General features: G+C 40.8%; 2 protein-coding genes across 2 annotated transcripts; one reads left to right on the top strand and one right to left on the bottom strand.

Moving 5' to 3' along the window:
* The first annotated feature begins 1,161 nt into the window (after window positions 1-1,161).
* Window positions 1,162-8,168, top strand: LOC127531916 (SH3 domain-containing YSC84-like protein 1). The gene is made up of 11 exons (XM_051942331.1): window positions 1,162-1,186; window positions 1,337-1,447; window positions 1,530-1,643; window positions 2,962-3,026; window positions 3,445-3,557; window positions 4,266-4,394; window positions 4,468-4,612; window positions 5,526-5,598; window positions 5,678-5,737; window positions 6,079-6,111; window positions 7,164-8,168. Exons 1-11 carry the CDS (start codon window positions 1,162-1,164, stop codon window positions 7,370-7,372), a joined length of 1,077 nt encoding a protein of 358 aa, XP_051798291.1. The 3' UTR covers window positions 7,373-8,168.
* Window positions 8,169-12,586: 4,418 nt separating this feature from the next.
* LOC110970746 (solute carrier family 22 member 13-like) lies at window positions 12,587-24,914 on the bottom strand. Its single transcript, XM_022221056.2, has 11 exons — window positions 24,569-24,914; window positions 21,548-22,278; window positions 19,794-19,891; window positions 19,553-19,707; window positions 18,402-18,570; window positions 18,204-18,306; window positions 16,707-16,843; window positions 16,304-16,515; window positions 14,808-14,916; window positions 13,947-14,198; window positions 12,587-13,532 (listed from the first exon to the last, which is right to left on the bottom strand). The coding sequence occupies exons 2-11, from the start codon at window positions 21,746-21,748 to the stop codon at window positions 13,448-13,450; spliced, it is 1,521 nt and encodes a 506-aa protein (XP_022076748.2). The 5' UTR covers window positions 21,749-22,278; window positions 24,569-24,914; the 3' UTR covers window positions 12,587-13,447.
* Between the last annotated feature and the right edge of the window lie 1,481 nt (window positions 24,915-26,395).

The raw sequence follows: 26,395 nt of genomic DNA, 5'->3' as shown, positions 1-26,395 counted from the left end.
AGCACATCCAGGCTGTGGGGACCATGAGGAGTGTGGTTCTAGTGGGAACCGGTGTGTTCTGCTGGGGATGTGGCGTTGGTGCTGTCATGTTTCAGGAATGTGCTGCTGCAGCTGAACAGGATGTGAACGTGTCTGACAGATAGAACACAGGAACAGCAGCAGCTCATCTGTTTGCTTTCAGGTTCTAATGTTTAGACGAGAGGATCTGAAACGGTCGAGGTTCTACTCAGTAAGTCTGTTTAGATCCAGACATGTTTTAGTCACCAGGAAGTTCAGCAGCAGCTTTCTGACAATTAGCTGTTTTCTTTAGTTTCTTTGTGGTTGTTTTGTGTGTCTTTGTGTTTGTCTTTGTCTCTTTGTGGTTGTTTTGTGTCTTTTTGTGGTTATTTCGTTTTTTTGTGTCTATTTGTGGTTATTTCGTTTTTTTGTGTCTATTTGTGTCTCTTCGTGGTTGTTTTGTGTCTCTTTGTGGCTGTTTTGTGTCTCTTTGTGGTAGTTTTGTGTCTATTTGTGTCTCTTCATGGTTGTTTTCTGTCTCTTTGTGGTTGTTTTGTGTCTCTTTGTGGTAGTTTTGTGTCTCTGTGTGGTTATTTAGTTTTTTGTGGTCTTTTTGTGTCTCTCTGTGGTTATTGCGTGTCTCCTTGTAGTTGTTTTGTGTCTTTTTGTGCCTGTTTTGTGTTTTGTTGTGGTAGTTTTCTGTCTCTTTGTGGTCGTTTTTGTCTCTCTGTAGTTTTGTGTCTCTTTGTGGTCGTTTTATGTCTCTGTTGTTGTTTTGTGTCTCTTTGTGTCTCTTTGTGGTTGTTTTGTGTCTCTTTGTGTCTCTTTGTGGTTGTTTTGTGTCTCTTTGTGTCTCTTTGTGGTTGTTTTGTGTCTATTTGTGTCTCTTTGTGGTTGTTTTGTGTCTCTTTGTGGTCTAGTTTTTCTCTATTTCTATCATTTCTTTATTTAGTCTTCTGTAAAAATGGCTGCAGCTGAATAAACTCGGTTATTTTCTGCTTTTATTGGTTTAATGGGTCAGAAATCGTTGGTGTCTTTGTGGTTTTGAACTGTTGTCGGATGAAACAAGTCCAGCCATTGACTGTTCTTTCCTTGTGCTACTGTTCTTCATGGACATGAATCACAGCAGATAGTTGGATCAATGATGCTCTGTCAGTGTGGAGGATGAATGAGGGTTCTGAACAAGGCTGTGAGTGTCGGACAGTTTGAGTAAGTTTCTTTTGCTGCAGATGGAGATAAGATAAGGACTGCTGCAGAGAACAAGGCACTCATTGATGGCTGTTAAGGTGAATCTTTCCCAGTTAATGCCTCCTAACGCAGCAGAGTGTTGTGTTCGCAGTGAGCAACCCCATCCCGTCCAACCTCAAGTCTGAGGCCAAGAAAGCCGCCAAGATCCTGAGAGAGTTCACTGAGATCTCAAACCGGAACGGACCGGACAAGCTCATCCCAGGTAGGACCACCTCCAGCCCCAGGCCAGTTCCTCCTGGAGGTCTGGAACGTGCACTCTAACGTGCACTCTGTTTGTGTTGCAGCTCATGTGATCGCCAAGGCCGAAGGTTTGGCCATCATCTCCGTCATCAAGGCCGGGTTCATGATCACCGCCAGAGGAGGCAGCGGCATCGTCATCGCCAGACTCCCTGACAGACGTAAGGCTGGAAGATCCAAGGATCCCTCTGTAGGGTTCTGTTTGGTTCTGTTCTGTTCTGTTTGGTTCTGTTCTGTTTGTTTCTACTGTTGTTGTGGTCTCTTTTTGTCCTGTCATGTCTTGTCACCTCATCAGACCTTGTCATTGTCTCATTATCTTGTTGTTTCGTTGTCTAGTTGTCTCATTGTCTCATTGTCTCGTCTTGTTGTGTCCTCTGTCTCTCCAACAGACGTACAGCTGTAAAGCTTCTCTCCATAGAGTTCTGCCTGTTCGATTCTGTTGTGTCTTGTTGTTTGATTTCATTTTGTGTTGTGTCTTCTTGTTGTCTTGTTGTGTCTTTTCTTGTTGTGTTGTCTTATTGTGCTGGGTCTCAACTTATTGTGGTTTGTCTCATGTTGTTGTATCTTGTCGCATTGTGTCTTTTCTTTTTGTGTCTTTTTGTGTTGTGTCTCATCTTGTTGTACTTTGTCTTGTTGCATCTTTTTGTGTCTTGTCTTATTGTGCCTCTTACTGTTGCATCTATTCTTTTTGTTTCTCGTCTTGTTGCGTTGTGTCTTTTCATGTTGCATCCAGTCTTGCATCTTATTGTGTGTTCTGTCTTTTGTTTATGTGTCTTGTACTGTTTTGTCTCACCTTGTCTCATCGTGTTGTGTCTTGTCTTTTTGGTTCTTATCTTGTCAAGTCTTTTCACTTTGTGTCCAGTCTTGTGTCTTGTCTTGTTGTTTCTTGTATTATGTTATGTCTCGTGGTGTTGTGTCTTTTCTTGTTGTGTCTCATGGTTTCCTATCTGGTCTTTTTGTTTGTTTTTTATCTTTTCTTGGTGTGTCTCGTGGTGTTGTGTCTGGTCTTTTTGTTTGTTTCTTGTCTTGTTGTCTTTGTGTCTTTTCATGTTGTGTCTTGTCTTATGTTGTGTTTCATGGTGTTGTCTCTTGTCTTCTTGTCTTTTCATGTTGTGTCCAGTCTTGTGTCGTGTTGTCACTGACTATTGTGTTGTTTTGTCGTGTCCTCTGTTGTGTTGGTTTTGTGATGTCTTCTATCTCTTGGACCTTCCTGTGTCCTATGGTGACCTCCCTGCTCTTGTTGTTGTTGTTGTTGCCCTGCGTTGCCACGGTAGCGGCCATCCCTGCAGCGCTGGACTCGTGCTGCAGTCAGCTGAGACGTTGGGTGTTTCATGGCAGCCGGCAGATGTTGCGGTTTGTCGTGCTGCCAGAAATCTGCTGCTGGTCTCAGGCGAACCCTCAGCAGCAGCCAGACGCTGAACCAAAACAGCTGACTTGGAGGTCTTCTTACTGTGTCTCTGTGTGTCTCTGTATGTCCAGGGTGGTCGGCACCGTCGGCCATCGGCATCGCTGGTCTGGGCGGAGGATTCGAGATCGGCGTGGAGGTGAGTCACAGTCCTGAGTTTAGTCACTTCCTGTTTTAGTTTAAGAGAAAAAATATAACCGACTGTGAAAATGATGAGTTCCAGATCGTTTTGTGTCTCTTTGTAGTTGTTTTGTGTCTTTGTCATCATTTTTTACATCTTTCTAGTTCCTCAGTGTCTCTTTATAGTTCTTTTGTGTATCTTTGTGGTTGTTTTGTGTCTCTGTGGTTGTTTTGTGCCTTTGTGTGGTTGTTTTGTGTCTCTTTGTGGTTGTTTTGTTTCTTTGTTGTAATTTTGTGTCTCTGTGGTTGTTTTATGTCTTTGTGGTTGTTTTGCATCTCTTGTGCTGGTTGAATGCAGCTCATTGCCGGTTTTCAGACTGTCCTTGAACTCACCACCTCCCTGTATACATCACACCTGATTGGTTGATTCCCTCCAGGTGTCGGACCTGGTGATCATCCTGAACCAGCGCCGGGCCATCGAGGCGTTTACGAAGGGCGGGAACTTGACGCTGGGTGGGAACTGCACGGTGGCAGTGGGGCCGATGGGCCGGTAGGTGGACTTTGATGACAGTCAGCTGTGGCTTCCTGTGACTCAGCATGTTATTTTTAGAAGGAGGTCAGAGGCATTTCAGAGCAGTTCAACAGGTTTAGGAGCACATGTGTCGGCAGGTGTGTGTGTGGGCGTGGCCAGGTATGTGACTCCCAGGTAAATGATGACATCAGCAGCAGTCGAGTCATGAACACCTGCACCTGACGCATCAAACAGGACATTTTGTAGTGGTTTTGTGTCTCTTTGTGATTGTGTTGTCTCTTTATAGTTGTTCAGTTTGTCTTTGTGCATTTTTTGCCTAATTTTTCATCATTTTGAATCCCTTTGTTACTATTTTTAGTTTCTTTGCAGTCACTTTGCGTTGCTTTGTTGTTTTTGTACTTCTTTTGCTGCTCTTAGTTTTGCATCTTTATGTGGTTGTTGTGTGTCTGTTCATAGTTGTTTCATTTTGTGTTCGTTCTACAAACGAAGAAATAAATGTTGTGTCTCTAGTTAAGACCAGAAAAATGGAGGACCCAGGATCCTGCCCTGAGGAACGTCTCAAACCCTACTAACCCTAGTAACAATACTAACTCACAACCTACTACCCCTACTCACCCTTCTAACCCTTCTAACCCTACTCACCCTACTAGCCCTACTAACCCTAACTGTTCCTTTAATGGATTCATGTGTTGTTGTGGTAACGTTGGGGTGAAATGTTCTCGTCAGGAACGTGGAGGCCGACGTGGCTCTGCGCAGCACGGCGGCCGTCTTCACCTACTGCAGGTCCAGAGGGTTGTTTGCTGGGATTTCTTTGGAGGGATCCTACCTGATCGAACGCAAAGAAACCAACCGCAAGTACGGAAACATCCACCACAATCGTAGCTCCCTTCTCCAAGTTCAAGTCTTTAACCGAGTCATCCCATCGCAGGTTCTACGGCCTGGACATCCGAGCATCGGCCATTTTGAACGGTGACGTGGAGCCACCGTCGGAGTGCTACGACCTCTACCACATACTGGACGCCTACACCGAGGCCTACGCCGCCGACTGGACCAGCAAGAACCCCAGGGTGAAGGTGGTGGATAGTCTTTACTTCCTGTTGGTGGTCCCTCTGGGGATATTTAACATCTGCTGGACTTTGTGGTTGTTTTTGTCGTCATCTTGCATCTTTGGTTGGTAGATTTGTGTTGTTTTCATCCCGCTGTGGACAATTTATGACCGTTAGGGGTTGTTTTTATAGTTTTTGTGGTCATTTTCTGTCTCCCTCAGATGGTTTTGCATCCATTTTTCTCCATTTTGCACCAATTTGTAATCATTTTGTGTTTTTTTTTTTGCCCCTTTGTGTTTTAGTGTGATAATTTTGTGTCCCTTTGTGGTCATTTAACATAATTTTTTGGTCATTTTGTGTTGCCTTGAGGTTGTTTTGGATCAATTTTTATTCATCTTGCATTAGTTTGTAGTCCTTTTGTATCTTAACTTTGTGTCCCTTGTATGTTTTTTTTATTTATGTTGTGCCTCTTTGTGGTCATGTAACATCTGTTTGTGCTTGGTTTACATCACTTTTTAGTCTTTTGCTTTCCTTTTGTGATCATTTCGTGCTGCCTTGAGGTTGTTTTGCATTAATTTCTGGTCTTTTTGCATCAGTTTGCAGTGATTTTCTATGTTTGTTTGGTCATTTTGTATTTACTTTGTGCCCCTTTGTGGTCATTTAACATGTATTTGTGGTTGCTTTGGATCACTTTTTAGTCTTTGCTTCCCTTTATGGCCGTTTTCTGTGTGTTTTTGGATATTTTGCACTGTGTTGTAGTCATTTTGCATCCTTGTTTATTTGTTGTTTTTTATTTATGTTTGTGGTTGTTTATGTTCGCTTTTGGTCATTTTGTGTCTCTTTGTGGGTGTTTTGTGTCCCTTTGAGATAATTTTCCATCTGTTTGTGGTGGTTTTAGATCACAGTTTTGCGTTTAATGCAGTGTTGTGTTCGTCTCCAGTCGATTCCTCCGTCCAGACCTCCAGCTCCTCCACAGCAAAGACTCCCCAGCAGCTTCCAGAAGCCAGCCGCCGGTAAACATCACGCTGTTGTTGTTGTTTGTTTGTTTATGGTGTAAACAATCTGTGATGACACCTGTGTTTGTGGTCGCAGGAGCAGGAAGCAAAAACTCTCTCTACCCGAGCATCTCCATCTACAAATCTGAAACCTCCGGTAAGTTCCTTCTTCTTCAGGTTTAGATTAGAATCTGGTTTAGATTAGAATCTGGTTTAGATTAGAATCTGGTTTAGATTAGAATTAGGTTTAGATTAGAATCTGGTTTAGATTAGAATCTGGTTTAGATTAGAATTAGGTTTAGATTAGAATCAATTCCAGTTTAGAGTCTTAAAAGTTGGAGAAACTGATGTGAATCCTCTGAAATGTTGGAAACACACATACAGTGTGGTCAGCTTGTTTTAAATCAGCGCTCTAGCTCCCTCTGGTGTCCACCGCTGTAACTACACTCTGTTTTTATTTTACCTAACGTCATGCTTCATGTTTTCTTTCTGTTTCAGGTCAGTTCGCCTCCAGAAACTCTCAGAACTCCGGTAAGAAACTCCACATTTAACACAAGCACAAATCTAACAACTAATTCTGTGTTTAGGATTGTAATTCTATAATAGTCTGAAATATATGTGTGAAAATATTTTGGATTTTTTTTCTTTCAGTATTTTACATTTACAGCAGCAGAGGGTTTATAGATGCTCTTTTTCATTCTTTATTGTTTGATTTCTGAAGAACTTGTTCTTGTGTACAATAAATTAAAATGATTCATTAGATTTTAAGGAGGTTTTTTAATGTTTGAATTAAAAATTAATTTTATAAAATCAATGAGTCAAATCAGTTTTAAAACTTTTTTCATTATTCCAGATATTTAGTGTAATATATAAAAATGCGTATTTATGCTTCAACATATTCTATATTAAATATGATACTTAATTTATTAATATATTAAATTTAAAACCAAAGAAATTAAAAATAATTATTTCATAGACATTAACTGTGATTTATTGAAAAAAATCTAAATTTATAAAATATCAATATAATATTTACAGGAAATTTTTATGTGTTACTTTTAAGAATTGAAAAAGGCAGTTTTTAATAGACTCTTTGTGGATTTTTTTTTTTTTACAGATATTTAGTAAAATCACACACAAACAAAACTAACTTTGATGCTAATCACAAAAGCTGTGATTAATGACACAATTCATAAATAATAATGTATTAAAAAGGGATATTTTCTTCTTCTTTTGCATCATTTGACTATGAAATGAGACTATTTTCTCAATATTTAAATCAAAAATGATTCTGCAGACATTTATTATTTTAAAGACATTCATGCATGTTTGGGACTTATAAATGTTCAAATATTTCATTTTTCAGTGTTATTTTATAGTAAAACAATTAATATACGTGTGGTATTCTGCACTTAATGCGATGATAAAGGTTTCATATCAAAGATTGTGAATAATTTTAAAGATTCCAAACATAAATACATATGAAAAATAAATAAAAAGTGAAAAAAAGTGAGAAAAAACAACTTTTACACTCTGTTCATGAGGTTTTAGTTAGTTTTTTATATATTTTTATTTTCCTCCAGGCGGAGCGGCGTTGGTGGGTGGAGCCAGCGGCCTGCTGGTCGTCACGGCAACCCACCCGTACACGGGGCAGCAGCCCGGCGACCTGAGCTTCGTCCCAGGTGACCGGATCACCGTCATCACCCAGACCGAGTCCCAGTATGACTGGTGGGAGGGCCGACTGGAGGACGGACGCGTCGGCATCTTCCCCGCAAACTTTGTCTCATTCTGACGTCGCCCCCTGTGGCCCGACGGAGGAACTGCAGCCGGGCAAATACCAAAACAAACACTGCAAGACTTCTGGTACCGACTTTAAAACTAAATTCAGGTGCATTGATTCATACATTTAGTTGTTATTGTTGAAGATAAACAAATATTTCTGAATCATTAAGTACAAAAATGTATTAAAAACTCAGTAAATGTTCACAAATTTCTGAACAAAGCCTTAAATATTGCCTGAAAATGTGTGAATATTTGCATGAATGAACAAATCTGATGCTAAATATTCACTAAAACTTCTAATAGATGCTTGTAGATGTGATCATTTCTGGGTTGGAGACAAAACACGACATTTGATGGAGTTTTTAATGTTACACACCAAATCCAGAGGCGACTAATTTTATAATTTCTGAGAAAAAAACATGAAATTTGTTACAAAAGTCAGAGAAAATTTGAGTCACGGCTTCAGTTAAACCAAAGCAAATGTTGAGTTATGCTAAATTTACCATCAGAAACATCATTTTGTGATTTCTTACTAATTAAAAAGAGCTGCATTTACACAGAGCTGACGTTTCTACGTGACCTGTACCGACCACAAGACTCTGGAGCTACGTTAGCTTTAAAATAATCAGATGTTAGTTCGTTTAAAACCAACAGTTCCACTTGGATTTAGTTACTTTACTGTTAAAAAAGACACAAAAAGCTTCACAACAAAGTTCACGGCTGTTTGTTATTTACAAGGTTGTGATGATGATGATGTATAACAGTTTACAGCCTGATGAAGGATTCTGGAGAGAATTTATCTCAAATATCAGAGAAAATATTCATTTTTTCTTTCTTGTATTTTCACATATGTTGACATAAAACAGTATTTCAGTCTTCTGTTACTCTTCCCACCTTTAAAAAGTTGTTTATTGACACTTTTCTCTGTAATTGTAACGGTGGTTTTTATATGGTAGTGGGACCATTCTGTCAGGAAAGCAATAATGTGGTGTTTGGGGGATGTGTGGAGATCACGAATAAATCGAACTTATTAAAACTTTTCTTTGTTTTCAGGCAGTTTGTCAAAGAAGTGATTCTGAGTCGATTCACATCAGTTTCTCCATGAGTCAACGCTTGTCCAAAATAATGCAGAATTTCTAAAAAACGAGTGAAATTTGCCCAAAAAGACAGAAACTTGCAAAAAATGGAACAAAGAAATGTCCAAAATGTCTGAAATAGTGCCCAAAATAATCCGAAATGTGTCCAAAGTCATAGAATGTTCAGAAATGACAAAAGATGAACACATTTACTGAAAAATCTGTCCTCAATTACAAAATGTTTACAAAACACGTGAAAATGTTTTAGGATTGTACTTTTAGAATGTTTTTGTTGTATTTTATTGTAATTAGGAATTTTAGGAATTATTTTTCATTTTCATTTTTTATATTTCCAAATTGTATTTTCTGGAAATTTTTCATGAATTTTATGTACACCCCCTGTCAAAAGTTTGGAGACACTTTCTCATTCAAATAAATTAGAACCTGTCTCAAAACTTCTGACAGGGAGTGTATGTTTTAAAGAAATTTAGCTGAACTGTTGTAGGTTTTAAGTATTTTGTTGACATTTTATTAACATTCCTACGACATTTCTCTGGATTTTTTGATATAAATATAGTTTTACATTTCTGAGTCATTTAAAAAATCTGAAATTCTAATAAAAATAAATTTATTCATAGTCACCTTTCAGAACACTCACATACATGTTAAAGAAATCAGTTTGAATTATTTCACAGTTAAATTTCACTGAACTTTGAAGTATGAATGGAATTCTAAGATGTGCGAGCAGCAGCTGGTTACGGGAGCTCTCAACCCTTTTTTCTTACTTTTCGTTTTTTCTATTGTAAATAGGCACTTTTTCCTATTTTTCCTTAAAGTGGGTGAAGCTTTGTGCAATCGTGCATATAGGAAACCCACTTTTATCACACTTTTATTCGGAGTTGTGCTGTTTTTTTGCACTTTTTGGACTTGCTTCAGGTGAGCCCTCTGGACACAGCGGCGGCCGCTCTGAGGAACAAAGACGCTACACACTGAGACCCTTCTGGGCCTCCACAGCTCATCCTTTCTCTACACGGAGAGGCCCCATGTCCCCGCGGAGATACGGAGAAAAAGAAGAGGCTGCAGAAGAGGACGGCGAAAGCGCAGGACTTACTTTCCCTCTATCATCATGGGGAACGTCCTCTCCATCACCAACAAGGTAGAGGAGCTGGCCACGCTGACGCGGCTGAAGGAGCATCGTGAGTGTAGCCTCATGTGTTTCACGGAGACGTGGCTGAATGGACATACACCGGACTCTGTGGTTTCCCTGAACGGATTTACACTCGCGCACACGGACCGGAACGCGGTGGGAAGCGGCAAAAAGTCTGGGGGAGGACTGGCTGTGTACGTGAATGAGCGGTGGTGTAACCCAGCAAACGTGCACGTGAAGGAACAGCTGTGCACGCAGGACTTGGAGATGCTTACGGTGGCGCTGCGGCCGTATTATCTACCGAGGGAGTTCTCGCACGTGATTGTGTTTTGCGTGTACATCCCACCATCAGCTCATGCAGGGACAGCGTGTGAAAGACTCCACAGCGCCGTGAGCGAAGCCCAGAGCCGCCATCCCCGGGCGCTCGTCCTGATCAGTGGAGACTTCAACCACGCCTCCCTCTCTGCCTTTCTCCCAACTTTCACACAGTATGTCACGTGTCACACGCGGGGCGACAAGACACTGGACTTACTGTATGTGAATGTGAAAGGCGCCTACACCGCTGCCCCCCTCCCCCCACTGGGCCGCTCGGACCACAACCTGGTTCATCTGCTCCCCCACTACACACCCAAGGTGAGAAGAGGACCTGTGCAGAAGAGAACTGTGAAGGCATGGACAGATGAGGCCAGTGAGAGACTCAGAGACTGTTTCCAGACCACAGACTGGAGCTGCTCTACAGTCCTCATGGAGACGACATCGATGGCCTCACGCATTGCATCACAGATTACATCAACTTCTGCGTGGACAGCACTGTGCCAACTCGGACGGTACGGTGCTTCTCCAACAACCACCCCTGGGTCACCCCTGAGCTCAAAGCCCTCCTGAACCAGAAGAAACGGGCTTTCATCTCAGGGGACAGAGAGGAGCAGAAGAGAGTGCAGCGTGAGCTCCAGTGGCGGATCAGAAGGGCCAAGAAGGACTATGGGAAGAGGCTGGAGGAGAAGCTGGTTCAGAACAACGCGCGGGACGTGTGGAGAGGACTTAAGAACATTTCTGGACATGGACAGAGTGCCAGAGGGACAGCTGATGGAGACCAGCGCAGGGCGGACGAGCTGAACTGTTACTTTAACAGATTTGACTCTCCCCCCACCCCCTCTGCCCCCTTTCCTGCTCCCCCCTCTTCACACATCCCCAGCCCAGCAGACCCTCCCCTTCCTGGGACACCTTCACCGGCCCCCAACTCACCCACACGGACTACTCCCACCCCCTGCAGCCCACCTCACTCCCCCCCTCACTCCCCCCTCTCCTTCACACCGGACCAGGTGAGGAGAGAGCTGAGGCGACTGAAGCAGAGGAAATCTGCTGGACCAGACGGCATCAGTCCCAGGCTGCTGAGGACCTGCTCGGACCAGCTCTGTGAGGTCCTCTGCCACCTCTACAACCTGAGCCTCAGCATGGAGCGGGTCCCCGTCCTGTGGAAAACCTCCTGTGTGGTCCCAGTCCCTAAAACAGCTCACGCCAAGGAACTGGCCCACTACAGACCTGTCGCCCTCACCTCCCACCTCATGAAGACCTCTACCTCCGCTCAGTGGTGAGCTCCGACCTGGACCCGCTGCAGTTTGCCTACAGGCCCAACATGGGGGTAGAAGACGCCGTCATCTACCTGCTGCAGCGAGCGCTCACTCACCTGGAGAGCACCGGCAGCGCTGTGAGAGTCATGTTCTTTGACTTCTCCAGCGCCTTCAACACCATCAGGCCGGCGCTGCTGCGGGGGAAGCTGGAGGACGCGGGAGTTGATGGACATCTCGCTGCCTGGACCACTGACTACCTCACTGACCGTCCACAGTACGTGCGGCTGCGCGGCTGTGAGTCAGAGGTGGTAGTCTGCAGCACGGGGGCGCCCCAGGGCACCGTCCTCTCACCCTTCCTCTTCACCATCTACACCTCGGACTTCACCTACAACACGGACAGCTGCCATCTCCAGAAGTTCTCCGATGACTCCGCCATTGTGGGCCGTGTGTCCGAGGGGAACGAGCTGGAGTATCGGTCGGTCATCATGGACTTTGTGGACTGGTGTGAGCGCAACCATCTGTGCCTCAACACCAGTAAGACGAAGGAGATGGTGGTCGACTTCAGGAGAAGGACACTCCCACATCCACCAGTGAACATCCAGGGGCAGGACATTGAAACAGTGGACAGTTTCAAGTACCTGGGTGTTCACCTCAACAATAAACTGGACTGGTCCCACAACACCGATGCTCTGTACAAGAAGGGCCAGAGTCGCCTCCACCTTCTGAGGAGGCTGAGGTCCTTCGGAGTGTGCAGACCTCTACTAAGGACTTTCTACGACACTGTGGTAGCCTCTGCTTTCCTCTACGCTGTCGTCTGCTGGGCCCCGGGCAGCACAGAGCGGGACATGAAGAGACTGAACAAGCTGACCAAGAGGGCCAGCTCTGTCCTGGGCTGCCCACTGGACTCTGTGATGGATGTGTGTGAGAGGAGGATGTTGACCAAGCTCTCATCCATCATGGACAACAGCTCCCACCCACTGCACCGGACTGTAGTGGAGCTGAGCAGCTCCTTTAGCACGAGACTCAGACACCCTCAGTGCAAGAAGGAGCGCTACCGCAGGTCCTTCATCCCCACTGCCATCAGACTGTAGAACACTACTGTGTAGTTGTTATTATGTGCAATATTTATTATCTTGTTCTTGCACTTTCGTGACTTTTGCACTCCTGTTTTTTGTTTTTGTTTCTAAGAGCCCTGTAATGTTAAATTTCTCCTTTGTGAGATTAATAAAGTCTATCTTATCTTATCTTGAATTCTGTGAATGAAGCTGCAGTTCCACGTTGTGTCCTGCAGGTGGCGCTGTAACTGCAGAAATCAAACCAAAACACATCAGTTCACTTCTAAGTGCATCTTTATTGAATTAATTTATAAAAACAAAACAAAATGACAACCAAAAAGCAAACAAATGAACAAACAACAGAATCACAAAAGAAATTTAAATAAATCCATATTTTTAACCTTTTATTAAAAATACTGTTTGTTTATAAACATTAAAAGTTCACATTTTTTATTTTCACATCATTTTCTTGGCCTAATTTCTAACAAATTGACCCACACATGACAAGAATATTTTTAATCTATGGAGCTCTTGGATTAAAAGCTGAGATGGCAGCTAATATGCTCAGCTAATTAGCCGCTATTTATATTTGTTGGTCTGTATATTTAAATCAATATGATTAATACATTCATTTACACATTTAATACATGGAATTTGACGTTTAGACACAAAGCTGCACAAAGTTAAAGAGGTTGTGATTTTTTTTTTTTTTTTTTTTTAGATCTGCTAAGCTAGTTAGCATTAGCATCTTGAATGGAATCCCTGCTTCCTTTAGCTCTGTGGAAAAACTGGGAAGTTTTACTGCATAATAATAACAACAAAAATAATAATAATAACAATAATAATAATGTGCTGTAAAGGAAATTAGCCTTAGCAATAAAAGCTCTGGTGAATTAGCTAGCTAGCACCGCAGCCATGGCTAGCTTTAGCTAACTATTATCTGTTATGTTTGTGGTTTAGTTGTTCCACATAATTAAAGGATAGCAGCTAAATCTATAAAAATGCTAGATCTGACTGTCACTTAAACCATTATTTAAGGAAAATAAATGTTCTATGATATTTTTACGTCACTGTAGCTCATAGTAGATTACGTTTTTTTGCTAGTAGATGAATAATTCTTCCACAGCTGTCTCTGAACCATGAAACTGTTTTCATAAATGATGATGTGAACTCGTTTGTTTTGTTCTTCCTCACATATTTTCATCTGATTTGGAGGAATTATCGAAGCCGTTTCCCTTAAATCAGTCCAGTGAGTTGTTTCAAGGTGTCCTTCTCTGCAGGGAGATTCTCCGGTTTCGTGGTTCGGCTGCTCCACAGCTTCCTGAAAACACAACGTAACACAACAATGATTCACTCTGCAGCCATTAATGTTAAAAACGTCCACTAGTCTATGTCCACTTTCAGCGTGACTGAACCAGTGTAACGTGACTGGAAGCTTTTCAGTCCAGTTCCAGTCTGATCTCTGGGTTAAACTGAGCGTTATACGTGACGGTAGATTCTTTGAGGCCAATATTTTGGTCTTCCCGAGTGTTTTTATCGACCAAACAAATCAAATATGTTTCCAAATTTACAGTTGCTTGTAAAATGATTCAACCCCTCCTGATATTTGTGACTTTCTGGCTGAATGAGCAGCATTCCAGGCGACTGAATCATATCAGAAGCTGCCCGTTAGCTTAAACCTGAATCTATACTAACGTAGGTTTAAAATGTGATCCTGGTCGGTCGTTGTTCTCACCTCGTCCACCAGTGGGCGTCCAGGCCGGGGGGGCGGGGCCTCGGCTGCCGGTCGCAGTCCTCCACTGAGTCGGGTAGTGGGATGTCACTCGTCTCCGGCAGCATCAGGCAAAGACCGCTGCCTATGATTGGTCCGCCGCTGTACACCAACATGGCAGCCAATGAGATCGCTCCATTGGAACTTGGCGGCACGAGGGTGTTGACCAATGAGCCGAGTCGGAAAGACAAGTTGACCAATGACACACAGCGCTGCCTGGTTAGAAGGAACTGAGGTTACACACTGGTTAGCCCACTAGTTAAACTCTGGTTAACCTGTTAGTTAAACACTAATTAACCTGCTAATTAAAAATTCGGTTACCTGTTAGTTAAACTCCAGTTAACCTGCTAGATAAACATTAGTTTACCTGTTAGTTAAAGTCAAGTTAACCTGTTAGTTAAACATTAGTTTACCTTTTAGTTAAACTGTAGTTAACCTGTTAGTTAAACACTAGTTAATCTGCTAGTTAAACTCTGGTTAACCTGTTAGTTAAACACTAATTAACCTGCTAGATAAACATTAGTTTACCTGTTAGCTAAAGTCTAGTTAACCTGTTAGTTAAACTCTAGTTAACCTGTTAAACACTAGTTAACCTGCTAGTTAAACTCTAGTTAACCTGTTAGTTAAACTCTAGTTAACCTGTTAGTTAAATATGAGTTTACCTTTTCGTTAAACACTAGTTAACCTGTTAGTTAAACACTAGTTAACCTGCTAGTTAAATACTAGCTAACCTGCTAGTTACACTTCATAGACACAAGTTTACCTGCCAGTTAAAGCTGGTAGTTAGGCTAACCAGTATACTAGCTGGTTGATGTAGTTTAGTACCTGACCACGGTGGGGAACAGCTCGATGCAGTACAGGATGGAGATGGAGGAGGTCGCCAGGATGCAGAGTTTCCCCATCAGAGCCAAACTCATCACCAGCACCGGCTCACCTGAACAAGCAGCAAATATGATCAATACCTGATCAATAATCAATAACAGTTCAGGATGAAAAGAATATAGTGACAATTTAGTATATGCTAATGTCAATAGTTTTTTTTTTTAATGGGTAAAATAATTATCTTGATGCTACAGTTTTAACAGGGTAATATTTTGTTTCTTATGGTGTAATGTTAGCATGCTAATGCTGTTTTAGCATGACAACAGTTTGATATTTATAAATAAATATGTGTCTGATGTTAGCATGCCAATACTTGAACATTATCTATAATAATAATTTGTGATTATTATTTTGGCATTACAGTAACATTGACAAATGTGTTTAGCATGCTAACTTCAGATAGTATGTAGTACTTAGTGTATGCTAATGCTACTAATAGGTAAAATAATTAACCTGTCTTAAGATAATATTTTAATATTTATAGTATACTATGTGTATAATGTTAGCATGCATTTTTTTAGTATTTAAAAACATTTGTAATTTGTTTTAGCATTTCTGGTTATCTTGTTAAAATGATTTTAGTACACTAAAATCCAGTTCCCGCCAATATCCAGCAACTTCACACAGCCGTTGAAGAAGAGTGGACCCCCCCAATGAAACAAAAGTGTACCTTTCAGAGTGGCCTTTTATTGTGGGCAGTCTAAGGCACACCTGTGCACTAATCATGGTGTCTAATCAGCATCTTGATATGGCACACCTGTGAGGTGGGATGGATTATCTCAGCAAAGGAGAAGTGCTACTATCACACATTTAGACAGATTTGTGAACAATATTTGAGAGAAATGGTGATATTGTGTATGTGGAAAAAGTTTTAGATGTTTGAGTTCATCTCATAAAAAATGGGAGCAAAAACAAAAGAGTGTTGTGTTTATATTTTTGTTGAGTGTATAAACTGGTGACTATTTTGGTAAAATAATTAGCATGATGCTGCAATTTTAGCATCTAGCATTTTATTTAATTTGGTGTAATGTCAGCATGTTAATCTTTGTAAACATAAACTTAGGATTATTTTTAGCATTACTGCTGATGCAATTAAAAGTTTATAGAATGCTAATGCTAAAAAAATTGGTAAAATAATTGGCATGATATTACAGTTTTAGTGAATCAGCATTTTATTTAATATGGTGCAACGTGAGCATGCCAATGCTAAAAAGTGGTAAAATAATTAGCATGATATCACAGTTTTAGTGAGCTAGCATTCTCTTTAATATGGGGTAATGTTAGCATGTTAATCTTTATAAATATAAATGTAGCATTAATATTTTGGAGTGACTGTTGATTCAATTAAAAGTGTATAAAATGGTAATGCTAAAAAATTGGTTAAAAAATTAGCATGCTTGCATGTTCGTTGCTAATGCTAGCAAACTTCCATGGCTCACTGTTATATCTGGACAGCAGCAGCGACAGGAAGCATGCGGCGCCGCTCAGGAACAGAGTGAGCATGCTGATTGGCCGACGTCCCAGGCGAACCAATGGGATGAGCAGGCAGGGAGCTTCTGATAGGCCGGAGAAAAACTGGGCAGAGTAAATGCCGACGCCAAACGAGCCAATGTTCATGCAAATCCCATAGTAGGTTAGCGCCGATGCTACACTGGAGGATGGAACAACAAGAAAATCAAATTATTCATTTATTTTTCTCATTTTTGTTTACCTGAGTAAATGTGTCTCATAAATAAACTCAGTATTCTAGTATTGGAAATACTAGAATGGCAGTAGAGACAGCATTAGCAGTATTAGCTGTATTAGCAGTACGAGTATTAGCATTTGGTGTTCTGCATTTGCCTGAGGTAGCTCATGATGATTAGCCGTAGCAGGACAGTAGGGTGTCTCAGGTGGATGATGATGTCACCGGGGGTGTGGTCTGTGACAGGCTCTTCCTTCTGAGCCTTCTTCAGGTCAGAACAGGCCGAGTCGAGCAGCTGCAGATGAAAACATTTTGTAAAAGTAATCGATTAAATATTTAGCAAGAAATAACTGTTAGCTTAAAATGGTTAGCTAAATGTAGAATTAGGGTTAGCTAAAAATCATTAGGGTTAGCTAAAAATAATGGATTAAATGGTTCGCTAGCAGTCAGTCTTAGCTAAAATATAAAGTTAGCTTAAAGTGATTAGCTAAAAGTAGAATTTGTCTAAACACATTAGTTTGCTAAGAATGGATTAAATGGTTCGCCAACACTCAGTCGTCGCTAAAATAAAAAGTTAGCCTAAATGAGTAGCTTAAAGTTAGCTAGTATATATTAGAAAAAATGGTTCATTAACAGTCAATTTTAGCTGAAAGTAGTGCTTTGCCTAAAGAAAGAGATTACTAAAGACAATGTTTGCTAAAAGTTTGAGTTAGCTAAAAGTAATCATTCGCTAAAAGTAATGGTTGACTAGAAGTAACGATTAGCTAAACTTGTGAGCTAGCTAACAGTAATGATTAGCTAAAAGTAATAATTAGATAAAAGTAACGATTTGCTAAAAGTATGAGCTATCTAAAAGTAATGATTAGCTAAAAATAATGATTAGCTAAATGTACGAGTTAGCTAAAAGTATTGATTAGCTAAAAGTAATGATTGACTAAAAATATAAGTTAGCTAAAAGTAATGGTTGACTAGAGGTAATGATTAGCTTAAAGTATCAATTAGCTGAAAGTAATAATTATCTAAAAGTAATGGTTGAGTATAAGTAATGATTAGCTAAAAATATTAGCAAGCTAAAAATAATGATTGGCTAAAACTAAATGATTAGCTAAACTTATGAGCTAGCTAACAATAATGATTAGCGAAAAGTAATGATTAGATAAAAGTATCAGTTAGCTAAAAGTAATGATCAGCTAAAAATAATGATTAGCTAAAAATATGAGCTAGCTAAAAATAATGATTGGCTAAAAGTAAATGACTAGCTAAACATATGAGCTCGCTAACAGTAATGATTAGCTAAAAATGTTGATTAGCTAAAAGTAATGATTAGTTAAAAGTACAAGTTAGTGAAAAGTAATGCAATGGATTAAGTACTTAATCATAGTTTAAATAAATACTCAAAGTATTTTTTGGTTAGCTAAAAGTAGATCAAGTTAGCTTAAGGTAACAGCTAAAACTAGCATTAGCTGAAAAAAGTGGATTAACGTGACCTAAAGGTTAGCTAAAAGTAGCGATTAGCTTTAAAGACATGAAGAGTTTGTTTCATGTCAACTCTCCAGGTCATATTTTTCTTATTTTCTAGTTTTCATCTTTGTTTGATGGAAGTTCTTTGTCTGTGTGAACGTTTTGTACGTGATGCTGTGGCTCTGATTGCTCACCTGGTCCAGACACCGTTGGTCTCTGGTGCTGTTGCTACGGTAACGCTCCAGAACGTCCTTCCTCCTCCTGAGCAGCAGCCAGCGAGGGGACTCTGGGATGGACCTTTAAAGACAGAGAACACCAGGTCATCTTTCTATTGTCCCAGAGAGGACTGGAGGACACAGACAGGTGGACAGGTGAACAGGTGAGCTGCCTACAGGTAGAGTGGCAGGCAGATGAGCTGTGGAATGGCCAGCGACAGGTGAAGCTGCTTCCAGGTGGGGCTGAGCCAGGCCAGCAGAGCTCCGCCCATCGTCCCCAGACTGAAACAGAACGGCAGGAAGGCCGAAGGCCAGAGACGAGCTGAGGGAAGAGTCCACTCCACCGCTGAGGCACAGGAAGTTTAAAAAAACATTTAATAACATCATGAAGGAGTCATAGTAGCACTAATCAGGAGGTCTAGGAGGAGTCATAGTAGCACTAATCAGGAGGTCTAGGAGGAGTCATAGTACCACTAATCAGTAGGTCTAGGAGGAGTCATAGTACCACTAATCAGTAGGTCTAGAAGGAGTCATAGTACCACTAATCAGTAGGTCTAGAAGGAGTCATAGTACCACTAATCAGTAGGTCTAGGAGGAGTCATAGTAGCACTGATCAGAACTTGGTACTGGGGTTCTAAAACAGCTCAGATGGAGTCCAGATGTTTGGTGAGAACCTGACCAGGACTACCACAGTGGATGGATGGTCCTGACAGTGAAGCATGGAGGAGGGAGTGTGATGATGTTGAAGACATTTTGAGAAGCAGCGTGAAGATCTCAGGGTGAACCAGAACAACTAACTAACTGAACTAGTGGATCTAAATGTAGTAAATCTAAACTGCTGAGCTCCAGAGTGGACTGCCTTCCAACCTGACGGCTCATTTCCAGTGATTAACTTCCTCCTCAGACTGAGCAGGTCAGAGGTTGGAGCGCCGCTGGAAGCTGTCGGCCCTCATCAGGACTTTATCTGATTATCAGCCATGTGAGTCCAATAAACAGCTCTGCAGCAGACAAACAGCTCAGCTCCAGACTGGTGGGGAACATTTCAGTCCATAGAGGGAAGAACTCCAGAAGATCCCCACAGTTCAAGTTTGAGGAAAACAATGATCCCTGGAAATGTACTTCTACTTTTCTTTGTCATTGTATGGTGAACTGAATGTGTCTACAGGTATAGGTGTGTTTACAGGTACAGGTGTGTTTACAGATGTGTTTACAGGTATAGGTGTGTTTACGGGTGTGTTTACAGATGTGTTTCCACATGTGTCTGCAGGTGTTTACAGATGTGTTTCCACGTGTGTCTACAGGTGTTTCCAGGTGTGTTTGTGTGTTACCGAGGCAGAAGCTGCTGACGTTGATGATGCTGTTGCAGACTCCAGCCAGGCAGCGGACGGCGAGGAAGACGAGTGGCTGAGGAAGGACGGCAGGCACGAGGCTGCACACGATGTGCAAGCACACAAACACCAGCAGTGTCGGACGGGAGCCGTACCTGCACAGAGAGCACTGTAACCATGGTAACCAGGTGAGCGTCTGTCATCACAACCGCGATGCTGAATGTTTGTGTTTGTGCCATACCGGTCAGAAATGGCTCCGCCCACCAGAGATCCCAGCAGCAGACCGGACATGTAGAGAGTCTGACCATAGGACAACACATCTGTCCACCCACACACTGACTGACACACACATTTATACACACACATAGACACATAGACACACACATTTATACACACACATAGACACACACATAGACACATAGACACACACATTTATACACATGGACACACATATGTAAACACACAAATAAACATATAGACACACACACACACACACACACACACACACACACACACACACACACACACAGTCAGTACTAGTGCTAAGCTAGGCTAACAGTTTCCCTGTGCTCCTAGTATTTGTGCTAAGCTAGGCTAACAGTTTCCCCCTCCTCCTGGTGCTTATGCTTATATAGGCTAAAAGATTCCATCTGCTCCCAGTGTTTGTGCTAAGCTAGGCTAACAGTTTCCCTCTGGTGCCAATATTTGTAGATAGATAGATGGATACTTTATTAATCCGGAGGGAAATTTAGGCTAACAGTTTTTCTCTGTTTCCAATATTTGTGCTAAGCTAGGCTAACAGTTTCCCTCTGTTACTAGTGTTTGTGCTATGCTAGGCTAAAAGTTTTCTTTACTTTTGTGTATTCATGCAAAGCTAGGCTACCAGTTCCTCTCTGATGCAAGTGTTTGTGCTAAGCTAGGCTAACAGTTTCCCTGTGCTGTTCATGTTTGTGCTAAGCTAGGTTAACAGTTCCTCCCTGCCACTGTCTATGCTAAGCTAGGCTAACAGTTGTCCTCTGTTCCCAGTGTGCATGCTATGCTAAGCTAGGCTAACAGTTGGCCTCTGTTGCCAATGTGCATGCTAAGCTAGGCTAACAGTTGTCCTCTGTTCCCAGTGTGTATTCTAAGCTAGAGTAACAGTTGGTTTCTGTTTCTCGTGTGCATGTTAAACTCGGCTAACAGTTTTCCTCTGTTCCCTGTGTGCAGGCTAATCTAGGCTAACAGTTAGCTTATGTTCCCAGTGTGCATGCTATGCTAGGCTAACAGTTGTACTCTATTCCCCATGTGCATGGTAAGCTAATCTATCAGTTGTCCTGTGTTCCTAGTGTGCATGCTAAGCTAGGCTAACAGTTGTCCTCTGTTCCCAGTATCTATGCTAAGCTAGGCTAACAGTTATCCTCTGTTCCCAGTGTGCATGCTGAGGTAGGCTAACAGTTGTCCTCTGTTCCCAGTGTCTATGCTAAGCTAGGGTAACAGTATGGCTATCCTGTGGATGTAACAGTTGACTGGATCATTAATGTTTCACTCAGAGCTGACAGAAAGAATTCATTGACAGCGTCTGGCTAAAACATTAACAGTGTGCTGCCACGTTTTTATCTGGAGCCACGTTTTTATTTGGAGCCAGGTTTATTTTGAAGCCAGGTTTTTATTTGGAGCCAGGTTTATTTTGAAGCCAGGTTTTTATTTGGAGCCAGGTTTATTTTGAAGCCAGGTTTTTATTTGGAGCCACGTTTATTTTTAAGCCAGGTTTTTATTTGGAGCCACGTTTTATTTTGATGCCAGGTTTTTATTTGGAGCCACGTGTTTTTTTTTACTGCTGCTGATTATTTTTATTATTTAAGTTTTATTATTTAGGTGATGAAAGACTCAGCATGACTGCAGCACTTTATTCTGATCGTAACTTCTCATCTAAAATTACACTACAGCCCAGTATAACATGTATTTGTAGTACATAAACATAGTGGTTGCCGTGGAAACGCAGTAATCTGGACTCACGTCTCGGTTCCCGCTCTCCGTCCTCCGAAATCTGTCCCTGGATCCTGATTGGTTGTTCTCCGGGTCCACGATGCTGCTGTTGTCGTGGAGACACGTGTCAGTGGCGACGGCGTCGGACAGAATGTCGAGGAAGAAGAGGAAGGACGAGAAGAGGAAGATGAGGGCGAGACGCCAGTAGACGGACAGCTGCAGAGGAGACATCTTAGAGTCCGGCACTGAGAGTCCAACACTGAGAGTCCAACTGGTGTCCTGGAGGAGCTGCTGTCAGACTGGAGCCTCAGACTCTGCCCCTTTAACCTTATAAGGACTGCTTTGACTCCACCCCTTTATCTTATAAAGAGTGGTCTGACTCTGCCCCTTCAACCTTTTAAGGACTGCCGCCCCTGACCATATTGGGACAGTTTGACCCCGCCTCTCTGACCATATAAGGACATAAGGACTCAAACATGGAAGCAGTCTGTTGTTATTTTATTGAACAGTAGAAACAGGAAGTACCAGGTAAACAGTTTGAAACTTTCAGCATAAATGCAGAATAAAGTAAGTAAACAAAGAAACAAAGTGGATGTAAACACAAGTCATCTTCCATCCCATCATATTTCCCTTCTGGGCCATCGCTCCTCTGTCGTCGCGGGAATCACGACCGCCATGGACCATGCGTTGAAGCTGGTTCCCATCACCTGGAGACCGACCACGAAACACCTCCAGCTGAAGCCCAGAGCCTTCCTCACATTCTACCATAGAAGAAGAACAGACTTTCACAATAAAACAGGAAACACCTCCAGCTGAAGCCCAGAGCCTTCCTCACATTCTACCACAGAAGAAGAACAAACAGGAACCCTTTCACAATAAACCCATCAACCCACTGATTAAAACTGCAGTAATACACCAACAAAGGCATGATTACTTTCAGAACAAAAGACTAACTGGATGAATTCAGTTCAAGGTTTTCAGATTTTCAGAATAAAATCATAAATATTTTCAGAATAAAGTTCTAGTATTGAAGGAACACAGCAAAAGTCTTTTCAGAATAAAATTGTTAATCTTCAAGAATGAAGTCAAGAATATTTTCCTACTAAAATTGCAATAATTCAAAATAAAGCTGTAACACTTCAAAACCTGACAGTATTTTCAAAATAAAATTTATATTTTACATATAAAGTCCGAATATTCTCAGAATAAAGTTATTATATTTTTATACAGTGATGAATATTTTCGGACTCTTATTATTATTATTTCACCAACGATGTCACAGTTTTTCAAAACAAAGTTGTGATATATCACAAATAAAGTCACAAAATTTCAGTTCAAAGTCGCAACATTTCAAAAAAGTCAGAAATACTTTCAGAATAAAGATCCAATATTTCAAAATAAGGCTGTAAATTTTCATGAAGTCACAGTATTTCCAAAATAAAGGCGTTGTACTTCACAAATAAAGCATTAAGTACTTTCAGAATAAAGTTATCAATTTATTTCATAGATATTTTCAAAATAACATTAACTATTTCACCAATAAAGTTACGAATAATTTCAGAATAAAGCTTCAAAATTAAAGTGCTCTATCATTTCAAGTCAGTATTTTCACAATAAAGTTGTGATAGTTCGCAAAAAGTCATGAATACTTTCAGAATAAATTATTATATGTTTATATCATGATGAAAATTTCAAAATTATTATTATTATTATTATTATTATTATTATTTCACCAATGATGTCACAGTGTTTTCAAAATAAAGTTGTGATATTTCACAAATAAAGTCACAAAAATTTACTTTAAAGTTGCAATATTTCAAGAAAAAAGATGTAAATCTTCTCAGAATAAAAGTCATGAATACTTTCAAAATAAAATTGTTGTCCTGCAGGAACACGGTGAAAGTCTTTTCAGAATAAAGCTGCTATAAATTCATATATATTTTCCAAGTAAAGTTGCAGCATTTCTCTAATAAATTCGTGGTATTTTCAGAATAAAGCTGTAATATTTCACAGATAAATTCCTGAATGCTTTCTGCTGTTTTTCTTGTTTTTCTTGTTTCTATTTGAAGGTTTTAATTTGGTGGAATCTTCTTCCTGTGGAGTCGATCAGAACTTTTCTGTTTGTTTGTTTTCAATCTCATCAGCCGAAGGTTAAACTCTCGGTTAATTTTTAACAGCAGGAAGAATCTAAATGTCCTGATCCAACCAAAGACTTTAACCTCTGAAACACGTTTAATGTTTATTTTAAACTGAATTTCTCTTTATTTCACTTTAAATCTTCTTTCTGCTTCACGTTTAATCACTTTTACTTCATTTTTTTATTTGTTGCTTTAATGTTTTAATGTGAGAATTAGTCGTTTTTTTGTATTTTATTGCATTTAATATCTTGTTGTTATCTTGTGTCCGTTTTACTTTAAACTAAATTTGATTTGTTTTTAGGTAAATAAATGCTAAATATTTTTTCATGTATTTATTTATTGAGCTGCTGTTTATTGTATTGTTTCATTTAATCTTTCATTTTACTGTGTATGTTTTTCACACATTTTTAATTACAAATTTCTTATTTTCATTTTACTTTTTCTGACATTTAGCGTTTTCATTATTTTATTTGCTCTATTTTAACATTAACTTATTTTTTAGCTTTATTAATTCAACGTTTAATTTGCTGTTTGCACATTTTACATTTGATTACGCATTTTCTAATTACGCATTTCACTTTCTTTTTTTTATTATTTGTGTTTTTATTTGATTTTAACCAGCATTTATTTTACTTATTGCTTATTTTTATTTTGCTAAATAACTCCTAGTGTTTCATTAACTTTCATTTAATTATATTTGTCCTTGTTTTCAGTTATTTATTTGGATCATTTTCATTAATTTTTTGCTATTTTTAATTTTTCCAGTCACGTTTAGATGATTTCTGTTCTTCTTTTTCTGAATAATTATTTTCAATGATTTTAAACGTTATTCGTTGGTCCGTAGACTGTTGTAGATGATTGAGGGTATTGATTATTGATCGTCCAGTTAAATATCAGTGTTTTCTGGTCTTACCTTCCTGTACTTCTTGTGCTTCTTCTTCCTCCTCTCCTTCTTCTCCTCCTTCCTCCTCTTCCTCTCCTCGTCCTCCTCATCGTCCTCCTCCAGAGGTTCGTATTTATCCGGCAGGACACTGAAGTAAACTTCCCGGGAGCTTTTCTGCTGCTTCTTGTCGGCGTCCATTGTCTTCTGGTTGTCTTCGGACCTTTGGCTGGGAGGAGGAGGAGTCTGGAGGACTTTAGAGGACTTTGAGTTTATGAGACGCCTGAAGCAGCGACGGATCAGCAGAAGAATGTCTGCTGCCGTTTGTTCTGTTTGTTCTGTTTGTTCTGCAGAATCAACACAAACTGAGTCAACAGAAAAACCTGAAAAGTCACAAACTTTGCTCTCTTTTGTTTCTTCCTTTCAGCTCGAGACTCGGATGAACTCGACACCAGAGCGACTCGACTAATGGAGAAAATAAATGCTTTACTGATCAAAAATTCTGCAGAAAACTATCAGAAGTTTATGTAGAGACCTGAAGGACCTGGTGTTCAACGAGTCACTTCTGATCTTTTACTACTTAGCTCGGACTCGGTACTTGCTTGTCTTGACTCGAGACTTGTTGGACCTGAATTTATGCTTGCTGGACTTGTTGCTTGTTGGTTCTGGACTAGTTGGTACGAGTTTTTTAGCACTAGAATTGGGACTTTTTGGTCCTGACTTGGAACCTGACCAAAGACTTGTTGGTCCTAACTTGGGACTTGTTCTTGATTTGAAAACTATTAATCTTGACTCAAGACCTGAATCAGGTCTTAATGCTTCTGATTTGGGTCTTGTTGGGCCTTACTTTTTACTTTTTTGACTTTGTTCCTGACTTGATAGTTCTTGGTTCTGATTTGGTACTTGTTCATCCTGACTTGTTACTTGTTGGTTCTGTAATGGTACTTCTTGGTTTGACCCATGACTTGTCTGGGCCTGACTTGGGATTTGTTTTGCCCTGACCTGGGACTTGTCTCGGAACTTGTTTTGCCCTGACCTGGTGTCCAAAGACATCCAGATCCTGGTTGTATGCAGCAGCAGTCAGAGAGGAAGTGGAGGCTCTAGTCAGACAGGACATGGAAGCTTTAGTCAGACAGGAAGTGGAGGCTCTAGTCAGACAGGACGTGGAGGCTCTAGTCAAACAGGACGTGGAGGCTCTTGTCAAACAGGATGTGGAGGCTCTAGTCAGACAGGAAGTGGAGGCTGTAGTCGGGGTCTTTCATTAAGAGCAGCTCAGCTTCAGACCCTGAAGGCTCCAAACCGGATCAAGACTAAATATTTCCAGCAGACCTTGAGTCTGGGCCTGTACATGTAGGACAGGATCATAAATGTTTGTACTTGTTTTTCTTTATTCATGACCTGACGAAGGACTTGTTGACTAACCTGACACATGTTGGTCCTGACTTGGGACTTGGCTTGGGACTTGTTGGTTTTAACTTGGGACTTGGTTCGGGACTTGTCTGTCCATACTTGGGACTTGTTGGTCTTAACTTGGGACTTGGTTTGGAGCTTGTTGCTCTTGACTTGGGACTTGGTTTGAGACTTATTTTCCTGATTCATGAACTGACAAAATACTTGTTGATCCTAATCTGAGACTTGTTGGTCCTGACTTGGGGCTTAAATTGGGACTTGTGGGTCCTGACTTGGGACGTGGTGGTCATAACTGGGGACCTGGTTTGGGACTTGTTGTTCCTGACTTGGAACTCGTTGCTCCTGACTTAGTATTTGATTTGGGACTTGTTGGTCATAACTTGAGACTTGCTTTGAGACTTGTTGCTCCTGACTTGGGACTTGGTTTGTGACTTATTTTTCCTGATTCAT

Source organism: Acanthochromis polyacanthus, chromosome 22 (assembly GCF_021347895.1).
Source record: "Acanthochromis polyacanthus isolate Apoly-LR-REF ecotype Palm Island chromosome 22, KAUST_Apoly_ChrSc, whole genome shotgun sequence".
NCBI lineage: Eukaryota > Metazoa > Chordata > Actinopteri > Pomacentridae > Acanthochromis > Acanthochromis polyacanthus.
Note: the sequence above shows the minus strand (reverse complement) of the source record. Positions and strands in the feature narration are given on the sequence as shown.

Bases quoted from the DNA above. Each gene is read 5' to 3' on its own strand.
- LOC127531916 (XM_051942331.1), top strand. From the start codon at position 1,162: ATGAATGAGGGTTCTGAACAAGGCT. The intron at 1,187-1,336 runs GTGAGTGTCGGA...TTGTGTTCGCAG, and splicing joins TGAGGGTTCTGAACAAGGCT to TGAGCAACCCCATCCCGTCC. The intron at 4,613-5,525 runs GTGGTGGATAGT...GTTCGTCTCCAG, and splicing joins GCAAGAACCCCAGGGTGAAG to TCGATTCCTCCGTCCAGACC.
- LOC110970746 (XM_022221056.2), bottom strand. From the start codon at position 21,748: ATGTCTCCTCTGCAGCTGTCCGTCTACTGGCGTCTCGCCCTCATCTTC. The intron at 19,708-19,793 runs GTATGGCACAAA...CTCTCTGTGCAG, and splicing joins GGCGGAGCCATTTCTGACCG to GTACGGCTCCCGTCCGACAC. The intron at 14,199-14,807 runs GTACTAAACTAC...CCTTCTAACCAG, and splicing joins CTGTTCCCCACCGTGGTCAG to GCAGCGCTGTGTGTCATTGG.